The following is a 15,226-nucleotide window of genomic DNA, read 5'->3' as shown; positions in this document are numbered from 1 at the left end:
TTTAAATGTACCTGGTTGATGATGAGGATATTATTTGCTTTCCTTCTAGGCAAAGACTGTTCTGAGGTTAACATTCTATTATAAGAGTCATCTGCCAGAAGCAGTTCCTTTGTGTTAATAAGTTACTTGAATGGGAATGGCTTGATGTGGGCTGGCCGGTTGTGTCCATCACCCACTCAGAAACTTGTGCCTGAGTCCTGAAGGGTTCCTCCCATGTGAAAGCTGCCGGCGTACCCCAAGGGAACAGAGCAGCCCCGTAACTGTGCTCCCCTCCATTCTGCAGAGAGAGGGGCTTTGTTTCCAAGCTGTTCCTTTGCGTGCCCATTGACATCACTCTGGGCTGTTGGCTGTAGCTAATTTTATACAGGAAATTACATCAATTGCTCCAGGGAGGGCCATGGTGTCACCAGTATTTTGACAAACTGGACCTAGAAAAAAGAGGCATGTCTTAATGACCTTACCGAAGTATATCCTTGCATCCAGCAGATTCATGAACTTAATCTTCATATATCACTGGGCTCTTGGTTGAAGATCTCAGGAGTCTCCTTACAGAACAGTACAGTCCAGGCTTAGGTCCCTGAGGTGAACCTGTAATGCTTCCACCTTCCGTATACTTAAGCTGTGTAAACACTTTGGCGTTAAAATGACAATTCCGGGGAGCCCACCCGATCACCTGTCCTCTCCCTCCTGGGGCCTCCTCCTTCCCCCATATGCCAGACAACATGGGTATCACTTCTCTGTTTGCCATCTGGGTCTCCTGTTAGAACGTTAGCTCTTGGAGGCAGGAGTTCTGTCTCCTGTCCCATAGCACTGCTGAGTCCAGGGTGCCCAGAACATGCCCAGCACCAGGCATTCCCTTCAGAGCTGCTGAATGATGAGGGGAGGAGTAAATGAATGGTTTTTAGTGTTCTCCAAATGTTTTTAGTGTTCCTTTAAAATAAGAAACCAGAGCCAGCCACTTAAAATTAACCTTTTTAAAAAAAGAGAGAAAGAGAAAGAATGAGAGAGACAGTACTTCACTCTAACGATATGATCGGGACTGCATGAGAGTGAGTTAGCTTGGTCTGTCTAGGTAAGCGTGTACTGGAGGGATAAATACAGCCTTAAGGAATAAACAGTTTCAAGCCTTGTGTTATCTTGGCTGCTTGGTCAACCCCTTACTGTTATTGACAGGATTGAGGGGGAGAACCCCAGTCCCACATAAAGACAAAGGTTCTTCGGGCGTAGCTTGAACTGAATTACACTGTTTGTACCCTCTCCGAGCCGCAAGGGAACTTCATGAATGTCTCCCAATATGGAGAAACAGCCATTCACTATGTTAGCGAAGACCCGCTCTTCCGATCTCCCGCTCACCTGGGTCTCAAAACTGGGACAACGGTTTGCACAACATGCTCCACTCATAGAAACCTGATTTTTCCAAAGAGCGTGTCATTCTTGTTTGTTTGTTTCTGAGAAGAGCAGAGCCCGTCTGTGCCCAAGCCTGTCTAATTTGGGGTTGTTTGTATTCCCCAGATTACGCTCTAGGAAGGGACTGTATCATGCACGGGTACATGCTGAAGCTGGGGAACCCGTTCCTGACTCAGTGGCAGCGTCGGTATTTTTACCTCTTTCCCAACAGACTTGAGTGGAGAGGAGAGGGCGAGTCCCGGGTAAGTCCAGTGGAGCCATCCTGGCACCAACTGGCAGCGTCCTCGCTGTCGCATGGCTCTCTCAGAGGGCTGGCACGTCTAACCAAGTACCCTGCTGAGCTCTGGGTGTCTATTTGAACTTGTGCACAGGAGATTTGGGATGTTCAAACTCTAACTTTTAAACTTAGAGTCGGGGGCACCTGGGTGGCTCAGTGGGTTAAGCCTCTGCCTTCGGCTCAGGTCATGATCTCAGGGTCCTGGGATCGAGCCCCGCATGGGGCTCTCTGCTCAGTGGGGAGCCTGCTTCCTCCTCTCTCTCTGCCTGCCTCTCTGCCTACTTGTGATCTCTGTCAAATAAATAAATAAAATCTTTAAAAATAAATAGATAAATAAACTTAGAGACAAAGAAAGATTTTATAAAGTCCGAAAATAGAATGTGAGGTCAAAACAGATTTGAAGGAGGCTGGAGAGTAGTCAGGGAGATCAAAAGAGAGTTAAAAAAAAAAAAAAAAAAAATCCAGGACTTTGGAGTCAGACATTGGCGCTTGAATCCAGGGTTCAGAGAAGAAGGTCTGGCGTCCACGACACAGCCTGAGGGTTGGGGGTGTGGCTGCGCTCAGTCTCCCCTTCATGTGCGCCCCCCGCCATGTTGGGCTCACATGAAATGAGCTAGGTGGTGTAAGCTGTGATGCTGGGCCCAGAGCAGAGGTCGCCAAACCACACTTCCTTTGGTCTCAGTTTCATTGGAAAAGTGTAAGGGACTCCCATGCCATAGGCAGGAAGATACCACTGCCCCTCAGGTCCTTTCTGGAGGACTCATGTTTGTGAATAAGATAAGAAGAAATTTCTAATCTGCACTGTCCTTCGAAGCCAAACAGGCCGCATTTATTAAGCACCTACTGCATGGGGGAGCAGAGGGCTTGTCCAGAGGTGGCGACCCAAGGAAAAGGCAGTGCTTCTGCTCCTAGGAGGGAATGGCTAGTCCTCCAGGGCCAAGGAATCGGGGCAGTGGTCCCAGATGTCACAAACATAGCTGAGGTCTTAGATGGGTCAGAATCCTGCCCATCAGTTGTCTGGTGGTGAGAAGTGTAGAGAGCAGTAAGCTCTGATCTTGTTTGTTTGATTTTGGAATGTGTTTTATAAATCTCCGTTGCTAAAGGGGTGCTGGGATGGCTCAGTCAGTTAAGCATCCAACTCCTGCTTTCAGCTCAGGGTCATGATCTCAGGGTCGTGGGATCAAGCCCTGAGTCTGCTTGTCCCTGGGGCTCCTGTGCCTTCTGCTCCTTCCCTGACTCACATGCAATTGTCTTTCTCTCAAATAAGTAAATAAAATGCTTGAAAAAAAATAAATAAGTCCCCACTGGCAAGGTTGCTATTTAAATATGAGTGATTGCTACTACGCAGCCCATTCCTTTCAGATAAACAAGACTTCTCACCATTACTAGTGCCATGGGAGTCATTTCCTCAAACTAATACATCTAGGCTCTGAATTGCTTTAATAAGTTTCTTTGGGGGTCTTGAGTTGTAACTCAGGTGCTGGTGAGTATTATATAATGTATAACATATAATATAATATAATATAATATATATCATATTTTATAAATATATGAACTTAGCAACCAAACTGTAATTCATATATATTATTATTATAGAATATATAATGTTTCCAGATACTAAGTGTCCCAGGGGATATTACACATTTACAGTTGACCCTTAAACAACATGGGGTCAGGGGTGTTGGCCCCTCATGCCATCAAAAACCCATGTGGAACTTCTGACTCCCCCAAGAACTTAGCTGCTGATAGCCTACTGTTGAGCAGAGGGCTGACTGATGAGATAAACAGCAGGTTAACACAGAAATTGCATGTGACATGATTTATACACTGTATTCTTACAGTACAGTCGGCTAGAGAAAAGAAAACATTCTTGAGGAAATCACAAGGAAGAGAAAATAACGTTTATAGAACTGTGCTATATTTATGGGGGAAAATATCCCCGTAGAAGTGGACCCACATAGTTCAAACCCATGTTGTCCCCTGGCCAACCGTAGTCTGCCATCTCCTGGACAGTCACCATGGTGTGCATTGAAATGAAATTATCTCACTTTACAGGATATTTGAAAACTTAAAAAAAAGAGAAAGTCTTCCCTTTTTTAAACATTGGATGCAGTATGTTAGCTTGGTTTTAAAAGTCAGAGTTCGGTGTTCTGTTTGAGAGCTGCCCAGTGTATATGGATGGATGGATTAATAGGTATAAATCAGGGAACAGTAAACGCGAGCATTTATGATAGTGTTGTTTTTCATTTAGGAGTCCTGAGTATTTATCCCAAAAAACATAAATGGTAAGGTGCTTACGACACGATAGCATTCACCGTAAGCAATCGTGTTCTAGACCTGGCATGACCATCTTTTAAGGATGTCGCCTGTATTTATAACATCCTTTTGATATTTTTGAAATATCATTAACTCACAAGCCAGCCTTGCCAGACCTTACCCGAGCTGCCGTGTCAGGAGCTCGGCTGCTCCCCCCTTGCTCATGTTACACGGCACTTCACTGTTTCCTCACAACTTGGTCAATAGAATTCAGAGGTGTGTGTGACATGGAGAGGACACGTGCGAGTCACAACCATTTGCAGATCGATTCTGTGTTGAGGGAACAGCTGTGCTGTTGTCTTACAGAGACACTGTCCTTTGGAGTTTCCTTCGAGATGCCATCATTTGAATTTTGTGCTTGTCCCTTCGTAGCCCTTCCCCCTCATTTCTAGAATATCATCAACAAAAGGAAAAGGCTGGTCACCTGGGTGGCTCAGTGGGTTAAGCCTCTGCCTTCCCCTCAGGTCATGATCTCAGGGTCCTGGGATCGAGCCCCGCATCAGGCTCGCTGCTCAGTGGGGAGCCTGCTTCCTCCTCTCTCTCTGCCTGCCTCTCTGCCTACTTGTGATCTCTGTCTGTCAAATAAATAAATAAAGTCTTAAAAAAAAAAAAAAAAGGAAAAGGCTGATTTTTAAAAAAAAAAACTCTTTTTAAGCTAATAGGTTTCCATATTATTTATTAACTTAGCTTAAGAAATTGGGAAATAATGCAAAATAATTTGTCATTTTTTTATTTTTATGGCTAGCAAAATTTACTGACAATGGAACAGATTCTGTCTGTGGAAGAAACTCAGATTAAAGACAAAAAGTGCATTTTATTGAGGATAAAAGGAGGAAAGCAATTTGTCTTGCAATGTGAGGTGAGTTTCTTGTGTTTTTAAAAAACTTTCCCCTAACTGGAAGTTAGAGCAACTGTGTACCTGTCCACGGAGATGGCCACCTGCGTATGGGACAGCTTCTTGAATCCATGCTTTACCACTTACTTAGGAAAGCCCCTGGGCACGAGGGTCTCAGCAAATTAACAGTTGACATTACAGAAGCAAATGTCGGGAAATGGCTGGAGAGGAAGTCCGTGTTATAATCTGATTGCCCTGTCTGGAAACTCTGTGCAGTGTTCAGTAGGGGCCTGTTAGCTAGTCTTCCGGTTCTTAGAACTCAGCATATTTGAGGTTGGGACCTGGGTGTTTAAGTAAACACAGATAGCGAAGTGACTTCGCTCCGGGGAGATGCCCTCTTTCTCTCTCCAGAATTCTACTGTAGCCCAAATTTAATCCTCTGGGATACTGGGGTATGTGTGTCCAGGGTGTGTGTGTGTCCAGGTGCAATGGGGGGTGTGTGCAGGTGTGGGTGGGTGTGTGCATGGGTGTGTTTGTGCACGAATGAGTGTCTTCAGAGAGCTAGACCAGTAGTAGATAACTGAGACATGTGTCCAGTAACCATCCCTCCAATGCACATGTGGGGTGTGTGTTCATGGGACAGAGCTCTCCTTTGGTATTACTGTATGGACTTGAACTGTTTTAGAAATCGGAAAGCGCAGGTGCTCTCTGAACGAGTCATAGGCGGTCCTTCTCAGGGTGGGACTTGGGCAGGGTCCCCTGGAGGGCCAGCCAGAGTGGCCCTGCTCCCTGTGGGCGGCCCGGGAAGCGGTCTGGCGTGGTCGTGACCGGAGGCGCCATGTCTGCGGGCCAGCCAGGTGCGCCCGTAACAACCTCTCCCTTTGTGTCCCCCTGTAGAGCGACCCCGAGTTTGTGCAGTGGAAGAAGGAGCTGACGGAAACCTTCACAGAGGCTCAGCGGCTGCTGCGCCGCGCCCCCAAGTTCCTCAACAAGTCCCGGCCCAGCGTGGTGGAGCTCTCCAAGCCGCCTCTCTGCCACAGGAACAGCAATGGACTCTGACGCCTTGGACGGGAGGGCCCCGGGGAGACGGGGCCGCAAGGAAGCCCGCACTGGGGGCTTTCAGCCCTTAATGGGGAGCCTTTTGGAGAAGTCCGGGGGTCAGAGGTTTGGTCCGCTTGTCCCTGGGGCCCTTCCACAGCTGGCAGGACCCAGGTCGCCGAGGTGCTCCTTGTAGGAGCTGTGCCCATGGTTGGGCCCGGCCGGCCTCCCACCCCTCCTGAGTGCCTCCTGCACATGACTCTGTCCACGCTCGAAACTACTGAAGAGACAAACAGAAGTTCTCTTCCTTTCTTGCACACCTGTTTGGGTAGACGTGAACCTCGGACTTAAAATGTCTGTATGTCTGATAGCAAACATATCTTAGACTTGCCAAGACGGAGGGCAGCCCCCTATAGCAGGTGCCAGGTGACCCGAGGGCTGCCCTGTGTCCTCTGCTGGGCTCCTCCGTGTCTGCTCGCGCTCCTGGGCCCTGGGAGGTCAGCGTGCATTTCCTCCATGCGCTTCAGCACCAACCAACCTCCTGATGCCCCACGTGGCGAGCTGAGGATAGTTTCTGAGAAGGTTGCTCTCGGGCCCCCGCCCTGCTGCGGCCTCACCCAGGTCCCTGCCTGGGTCCCACAGGGAACAGAGGGAGCATGCCCTCAGAGGACTTGGGGGTCGCTCATTGCTGACAGCGTTCAACAGTGGATGCTTGGAAGGCTTCACAGGGATCCTGAAGGACAGGCGGGGGGGGGTTAAACTTTCAGGGCAACAGTGATTTTCAGACAAATCGCACTTTCACATGTGTGGGCGTACACGGACGCTTGGGGCTGAGTCTGTGTGGGGCTCCGACAATAAGCAGTTGTAGGACACGGTCATCCTCGTTCCTGCCCCCAGGACACATACCTGCAACCAGCATGTGAAGGAAGGAAGGAATTGCCCTGTCTTACGCTGTAGTATAATTTAAGATGAATGTTGTTGACAAAAGAATGCTGAAGAATGAATGTGCTGAAATGAGTTAACTGTGTATGATGACTTCCGTCTCACCCTTTGCCTGTCATTAGTGAGTGGTACTGGGCCCCGGGTGGGGAGTCCCACGGTTCTCCCACGACGCGTCCGACAGCCTTTTCATGCCCCAAATAAATGCTGGGCTAGAAGAACCAGTGTGTTTCCCAGTGAAGTCCTCTCTATCACCTGACTGAAAATAATAACAGTGATTTTTAAAGTCCCCATATCTGTCTTACTCTTCGTGCAATCCTGTTGTATGTTCCTCAATTAACTGTTGACAACATAGATGACAGCATCATTACCTGCATCCTGCACAGATCTCCATGCACTGTGGTCATTGGGAAAATTATATTTTGGGAGTTTGGAAGGTGATTACCGAGAGTTTTTTATTTCATAGGGCTCCCTTTGGAAGAGAAATGTGGAGGTCCACTACCCATCTGAGCTATCAGTTGGGGTTTAAATCAAGACATGCATTCTACTCGGCTCTTTCCAGTAGAGGAGGACAGAGGCACTCTTTACGTGCCTTGCCCTGGTTTAAAAAGGAAGAATGGCATTCACATTGTTTTTTTTACAAAACCACTGGCAACAGAAAGGTAGTCGTTCCTCATAAAGGGTGAGTGGTTAATGACCATGGTTAATGACCTCAGTCACTGCTATCGCGGCCCCATCCCAGGCGCCCATCATTCAGCACTTACAGGCTGGGAATGGGCGTGCCCTGAGCCTCTGCCAGACAGAGCCAACACCCTCCTGTTGAGGAGGACACAGACTCCTTTGGGGTCTGGGCTTAGTCTTTCCCACTTACCACCTAGGGCATTAGCCATGCGAGCCTGCAGCTCTTTGAAAGACACCATCTTTGCTCTGGAGAAGAACAGGAGGCTCATCTGTCCTCAGAAAGGAAACAGGAATTGGAAGACTTGCCTCAAGCCTAAATTGCAAGCACTGGGGTCTCGTCCGGTGGGTCTGATACCTGTGCTTGTCCCCGAAGCCGTCTGATAGGGCCAGCGTCCCCGCTGCCACTCGGAAAACACTTCCGGACCCTTCTGTGCCAGGAACTCGTGCCTGCAAGGCCAGAGAAGGCCGCTGCTCTGCAGAGCTGTTCTAGAACGTTCTAAGAGTGTGACCTCATTCCTTGATGGCTGACCCTTCAACATGCAGACCACAAAAAAGGACAAGATGCAGCATATGTTTTCTCACTTGAAGAAGATAAAGTTGATGTTATTTTTATAAAGTTATAATGTCTTGACTTCATGAATCAAGGGAATTAATCAAGCAAAGTCTAAAAGATGACTTTAAGCCACTCTACAACGTATATGGAAGAAGCTAAAAACTTCAGTGAATCCAAGGTTATTTTTCCAGGCGAGAATATTCTCTCCGGTGCATTTGCCCCTTCATGGCACCGGGAGGCATGCTTTTTCCCTTCTGCATTGTGTTTTAAGGATGATTTTTCAGCAAAAATTCTAGAAATTAGCCGTTTCACTGTTAAAGCAAATGTTTTCGCTACTCATGCCTCTGATTGGCCAATCCACGGATGTGACAGTTTCAAAATTTGTGTGGAACAGGAGGGACCAGATGTGGAGGAAAGCAGGCATCCCGCTCAGGAAAGCCCACGGCAGCAGCACACAGCCATCCGTTTGGAGCAAGACCTAGCTTGACATGTGATTTGAAATGCGTCCTGTGGACACCAGAAACTATTGTTTTAAGGCCCTCATGGGCCCTTACAGGATATCCTTTACCCATTCACAGGGAGCTTTAACTCCACGAAAAAGATCAAAGTGTGATCTTTCTCTGATGATTTGAAAAATGTCACTCGGAATTTGTAGTCAGGCCGGTTGGACCCAGCATTTGACTTTTCGATGGAATTGATTTTTCACATCAAGAAGAAAGCCAAATTCTCAAAGTCAGGCCCTTTTTCACTTGCTGTAAATCTATGAAAGGTACTTTGAAATGTGCTGGGGTAAGAGAAGACTGATTCCGTAGGACTTAATCATACGTGATTTTTTTTTTTCTTAGTAATTTTGTTCGGGGAAGTGTTCCTGGGTCATTTGGAAACGCCTGCTGAATTATCTCCACACCCCCGAGGACTGGCGACGTTTGTGCCCGGAGAGGAGGTGGGCTTCACGGGAGCATAGGACAGGTGGTGGCTGGGGGGGCCATGGGCAGGTGGAGTGGGTGTCTCCTAGACAAGAACAATGGTAGAAATGGGGCAAGGAAGGCTGTAACTTGCAGGTTAAAAAAAATAAAATAATCACTCCCTTTACACGAAGCACCAAAGAAATGACTGACTAAAGTTGGCTGATTCCTTCCCTCTTTACAGAGGGAGTTGAATAGTAATGATTGTGGAGACATGGTCACTTTATTTTCGATAATGGAGCCACTGGAATTATGAATAGCCCATCGACTTCCCATAAGGGCCCTGCGTACCCTCCAGCACCCTCCAGGAAGGCACCTGGCACCCAGAGCTAACCGTCCCCCCTCACCCCATCTTTGCGCACCTTGCGGCCACCAGCAGCTCCAGGCATGGGGGCTGGGTGGCCCCCCTGGGGGCCCTGTGGCCAGCTACAGACCTTTATCACACATCCACTGGGGCCACAATAAGATTCCCCAGACCAGCGACACCCAGCTTGCTGTTTAAGCCATGCCCACTTCCAGAGGGAGCTTTAATAGTTGAAATGTTTGGAAAACATTTTTCCCTGGAGACCTAACATGATTTCCCCTCCTCCCACGAAAGGTTGACTCCAGAGGTTTGAATTCCTCAATTACTTAAATTCCTATGAATATGAATTTTTTTTCTTTTCATGTGGCCACATTTAGAAAAAGAGTTCTTTTCCTATTAACTAATGAAAGTCGAACTCGGGAATACTACGGTTTCCTCGCGTTGTAATGGACTTGAGATTTCTTTCCCCCTCAAAGACTAACATACCTGCCCTTTTAGAGCTGAGGGACCAGGATGCCCTCCCTGTGGTGGCTGATGCGGGGCCTCTCACTGACGCAGCCAGGGGAGCACTGGTGAATGCCACACCCCAAATATTTAATTACCTTTAATGAAATGCGCTCACACTCACTATAGAAAGTGAGCTCATAGTATAGGCATGTCATCAAAACCTACAGGAACAATAACTGTGTTTTAAAATTTCAGCAACTCACATTCTTACCCCAAACTCCCCAACACCACGATCTCAAAACCATCTCTGAAAACTGGTCGTTCTGCTTCCGTATTTTATTTTGTCCTGATCTAAAACATCTTTGATGTAAGGGTAGGGAATGGAGAACTATTTCTAACCGTGCACTCAAAATTACAAAAGGACTCGAACTTTAATTCCCTGAGTATATTCCGTGATGTATATATTCTAAGTGGTTTGTAAGCTAAACACTGGCCATTTTTTTTAAGTTCTATTGTGAAATCGTATTTTTCTATGTTTTAACTAATTCCAAGAGATTTGGCTTTTTCTGAGTAACATAAAGATTGCCGAACAACATATATATATTATATATATATATATATATTAAAAAACAGAGTTCTATTTTAGCACAAAAGCATTTTATATTATTTATTGAATCCTTACCTTTGTTTTCGTCAGAGACATTCCTTCTTTCTGCTCCTTTTTCTTTGTATAGTTTGTTATTTAAAGAAACAGCAGCCCTTTCTGTGCTCCATGAAATAAAGTGGGAATAATGTGCACAGCCCCCGGGGCGAACATCTCCCTCCCCACCCCCCACTGCCATGGACTGTTTGCAACAAAAGCTCATCCTGGGCTCTGCACCGAGAGTCATGTGCACTTCCCTGGCCACACCTGACTGCACACATGCCATGAAATACTGCTTCCATCTACCTCTCCGGAAGGCCCCCAACGCTTTGGTATCAAAGAATCTCAGTAATGCATCTCCCTCTGGATGTTGGCTTGGAAGCCGCGGCCCCGTCTCAGCCATCGCGGCAGACCCACCTCCCTCCCGGTCGTTCTACTCCCAGAGCCCAGGGCCACCCACGGAGCACCGTTCCCCACACCCCGTCTTGCCGCTGGCTGTCAGCCTGATGTGTCAAAGACTAAATGAGAGATTGGTCCTCAGCATGGGGCACGGGGCCAGCCGTGTTTTAAAACACCACCTCTAGGAGCAGCGCCTTTGAACGTGACCTCCCTGTCCCCACCCCTGATGCACAGCTGTTTCCAAATGGTTTGGAAGATAGGGTCATAAAGGCCAGTGCCCTCACATGTGGTCAAACCTTTGGCAGTGGTCTTATTTTCGAGCGGACGGACCCTTTAGGATTTCCGTGAACTAGAACGACCAGTCCCTGGGAGGGTCTTGGAGGGGGGTGTCCCTCCTCACATGCTGACATTTCTCTCTGCCTGTCTTCCTCGCTGTGTAGCCGTCAGGGTGGCCCCATTCTCTCTCTGTTCCCGGCCAAGCGTCAAGCCCTTAAAGAAACAAAACCGTTTCCTGCTGAGCGCGGCTCTACAAGATGAAGCTGGTGAATTAGATGCTGTAAATCTAGCTATTGTACCTGGGAAATTAGCATTCGTTGTGATCTCTCTTCACCCTGATTGTGCCCGTGGAGGTGTGCAGCCCTCTCTCGGTATCCACTTACTCGTGCACGTTTGAGGTCCCAGCCCACTGGAGATGCTGTCCCACGCCTGCGGGCTCCCGCCCGGCGCAGGGCTCGTGCTGTCCTTTGGTATCACCGTCTTTCACGGCTGCTTGGGAGCAGCAATGCTGGTTTCCTGTGTTGATAAATTGCTTCTATGAAATCTCAATAAAAAGGTTCTGTACAAAGATACGTACTTTGATGTGCTGTCCTCCCTCAGCCCCCATTAAAACCTGCATTTCTTTATCGAGCTGCTAAGACATCAGGACATGATACCTTTTAAAGACTCCTGACTTTGAGGACAATCCATGCAGAGGCTGGTTGGATAAAGAGGAAGGGGATCGCTGACCCTCATTCCTGCGGACTGCTTGGATTGTTAAGGGCACAGCCCGCTTCATGGTCTCAGGGGGGTTTGGAGACCCAGTGGCTCCTGCAAGACGTGTTGTGGGGAAAGAGCCTGTGACAGTTGGGCCACAAGGAGACCCGGGGGAGGGGGCATCTATCTCCTCCACAGTTAGTCTAGACTATACTGGCCCCCCACCCCCAGCATACTCCAGGGTGACCTTGGAGTCCCTTGGGAAGTGCAGATCCCTCACTGTCCATCCCTGCTCCCATGAAGATGAGCTGAGAGATCCCGGGGTACATGTCAGTTTAAACCTAAAATCCCAGGAGGCGGTGGCCCCAGGACCCCAGCGGCCTGGGCAGACCTGCCCACCTGGGGTCCGCAGGTCAGGGGCAGGCCAGCTTTTCCCTGCCCTAGAGCTCAAAGCATCTCTTGTGGGGTGCTGGTTCAGAAAAGAAGGCAGGCAGGATTGACTCCCAGAGCTATTTTTTCCCCCAGAATGCACTTGGGTTTGCCAACTCAAAAACCATTTAACAGAGTAGTTGACAGGAGGCCGGGTTCCGGAGCGGGTGGGCAGCTTCATAGGCAGTGGGGAGCCCGGGGCCTGATGAACCCCATAACTGAGAGCCGTGCCCCAGAGCTGCTGGAAAGCTGTTCCTCCTCCAGGCCTGGAAGTGCTAGCCACCCCACTCCCAGCCGACGTCTCTGGGCAGCCTGGTTGCTCTGCCATTTTCTCACCTCTAATTTACAAGAGTTGGTTGAGATGAGCCAAAATATCCTCCAGGTTTCCAGCAAAGGTTCAATGGGAGGAACATGGACAGCACTTGCTTGCCACATCCAAAGGTTTCTTCCATATTGCCTCACGGATAACTGACTGCTACCCTCCCCTCTCAATCTTGCATTCCCAGCCCTCGTCCCAATACTTCCTTCCCAGTCCTGCCCTGATGCATGTGGCATGGATTCATGGCAGCATGATGGGTAAGGACAAGAGGACAGGAGCCAGGGCTTCCCCTTCTTCAGGGACCTGGGCTGGGAACTCCACAGAAGTTTGTCGGCCTGAGCACATTTGGGGATTGTCCTTCTCTTGGGGCCCCTCCTGTGCCCTGTGGGGTGTTGGTCAGCCTTCTCAGCCTCTCCCTGCCAGAGGCCAGTGCATAACCCCCCACCAGCCAGTCTGGACAACCCAAAATGTCACCAGATGTTGCCAAACGTCCCTTGAAGGGATTCAGACCATCCCCAGTTTCGAATCCCTGGTGCAGATGATGGGAAATTCTCCATGTGTTGGGGACAATATTGGGGCAGGGACTCCATAAAGGTGAAATTTTGTTGCTAGAGTTCGTGGCCAGGGCTCTTAACTCCTGGGAGGCTGTGTGGACCATGAGGTCTGCTCTGCGGCTGTTGTGGCCAAATTCATTGTCATGCCGGATCATGAGCTTGACACAGGGGTATTGGAGGTAATGCCAGCCCCGAAGGTGGAGGAGCAGGTGTTAAAATTCCCAGGGCAGTGGGGCGAGGGGAAGCACCTGGGTGGTTTGGCCAGTTAAATGTCCAACTCTTGATTTCAGCTCAGGTCGTGATCTTAGGGTCGTGGGGTCGAGCCCTGCCTCGGGCTCAGCACTGAGTGTGGGGTCTGCCTGATATTCTTTCTCCCCCTCTGCTCCTCGCCCACTCACAGTCTCTCCCTTCCTCTCTCTCTTTCTCTCAAATAAAATAAAATAAATCTTTAAAAAAGTCCAAGAGGGGGACCAGTTCTTTGCGTGGTCCCTGGGGCTACCTCTGACACCTGCTTCATTTCATCCTTGATGTCGAAGTATAGAACAGATTTTTCTAGACAGCAGATCAGACCCATGAGGCACAGTGGGGGTGGGGGCATGAAACACCATGCCTGTGAACTTCCCACTCATCTCAGGGTCCACTTTGCCCATGGCTTTGGCCAGTGACTGTAGGGTGAGCACGGGAGACTTGTGTCCACCAGCAGCCACGGCGCTGAATGTGGTCCTGAGTCATTCCACCTTGCCAAATATGTCATGGAGGACCTTGGCCAGGGAGAGTCCAGTGGACAGTGTCCTGTGCTGTCCAGATCCTCCTTCACTGAAGGACCTCCTGCCTGTGCTAGGGCTGCAGTCATCAGCCCCTTTGAGGGTGCCTTTGCTACTGAGCCTGACACCACACCCTTGCCAGGGTGCCCATGTCCAGTGACTGATCCAGGCAGAGGTGCAAATGCCTGGCCATCGTGGTCCCAATTTAGGAACAAACTAGCTGTTGAGGTCATAGTGGGGTTGCCGCAGGCTGTTTGGGGGCCCTTGTCACAGCTAGACATTTCCCTCTGTTCGATCCTGATTCCTTCTCCATCCTTCCATAGACACAGATACCAAGAGAACTCCTTAATAGTGTTCTGTCGTTACACTCTATTTCAGAGTCCACTTCCCCCGGGGAAACCAGCCTGCCCTGTGGGGCCCAGGTGCGGTAGCTGTTAGTCTGGAGGCTGGATCACCCACTGGCCAGCTGGCCATGGCCACAGCCAGGAATTGGCGGTAATAGGTGCAACACAGAAAGCCCTAGATCAAAGAGAGGGGTGCTCCCAGCATTCACATTTGCAGCAGAGATGAGTGGGGATGGTACGCTGGTGGAAGGAAATGCACTGGCTGCTTTGTCTCATTGAGCTGGGAAAAAAATCACAGTCTAAGATAGAAGTGCAGTAGGGAAAAGGAGTCTCATGCCTGTGCCCCAGGGAAGCTACAACTTCAAGGCTAAGAGATCGATTTTCCCGACTTACGGAAGACTGATTGTGTTACAGTTTCCTTGGATGATAAGCTGTTGGTCAGAAGCTGTCCCCTGTCTACTGTGGGAAATTTTGCCAGAGGCGTGAACCGAGGTGATGCAGGTCAGGTTGGTCTCGCCAAGCGGGCTGAATGGACCTCTGTGTGTGTGGCTGGATGGGTTCCATCTACTCAGCGAGTTTTCAGAGCCAGCCTTCCTTTTGTCATTGATTGTAACAGACCCTCCTTGAACTGTCCCTTCTTTATGTTCCCTGCCTGTCCATGGAACCCACCCCAAACCCCCAACCCTACTCGCTGGCAGCTTGCTGCCATTTGCTTGTCCTGAGTTGCAATCCCTCTTCTATCCTTGAATAAACTTTCCCATTTTGAGCTCGCTTCTGTCTACTTCTTTATTTAGGGCAGCAAAGTGTTTGAGAAAAGTGAAGGAGAGAGTAAATCCTGGACAGTGGGACTGGGTGGCTATGGCTAAGCTTGATGGACGTTTTGGGGAAAGATAGTAAAAAGCAGAGAGGCCAACCAGGCCAGATATGGGATAGTGTATGCATTCCGGACTACTCTCCTGGGCTGTGGAATGGTGGCAAGGACACACCGAGCCTGGCTCTCCTGAGCATGGAGAGTGCAAGGAGAGGAAAACATGCTGGGG

General features: G+C 49.1%; 1 protein-coding gene across 3 annotated transcripts in view; it reads left to right on the top strand.

Moving 5' to 3' along the window:
* The window catches only part of GRK3 (G protein-coupled receptor kinase 3), a 123,582-nt gene extending 111,930 nt beyond the window's left edge, over positions 1-11,652 (top strand). For all 3 annotated transcript variants that reach the window (XM_047696476.1, XM_047696477.1, XM_047696478.1), the window contains 3 exons: positions 1,513-1,649; positions 4,746-4,859; positions 5,733-11,652. In XM_047696476.1, coding sequence (XP_047552432.1) covers positions 1,513-1,649; positions 4,746-4,859; positions 5,733-5,894 — 413 coding nt within the window. In that variant the 3' untranslated portion in view covers positions 5,895-11,652. The remainder of the gene's footprint in view (positions 1-1,512; positions 1,650-4,745; positions 4,860-5,732) is intronic.
* Positions 11,653-15,226: the final 3,574 nt, after the last annotated feature.

The sequence above is a fragment of the Lutra lutra genome, chromosome 12, assembly GCF_902655055.1.
Source record: "Lutra lutra chromosome 12, mLutLut1.2, whole genome shotgun sequence".
Classification (NCBI taxonomy): Eukaryota; Metazoa; Chordata; class Mammalia; order Carnivora; family Mustelidae; genus Lutra; species Lutra lutra.
This window is presented reverse-complemented; position numbering and strand designations above follow the sequence as displayed.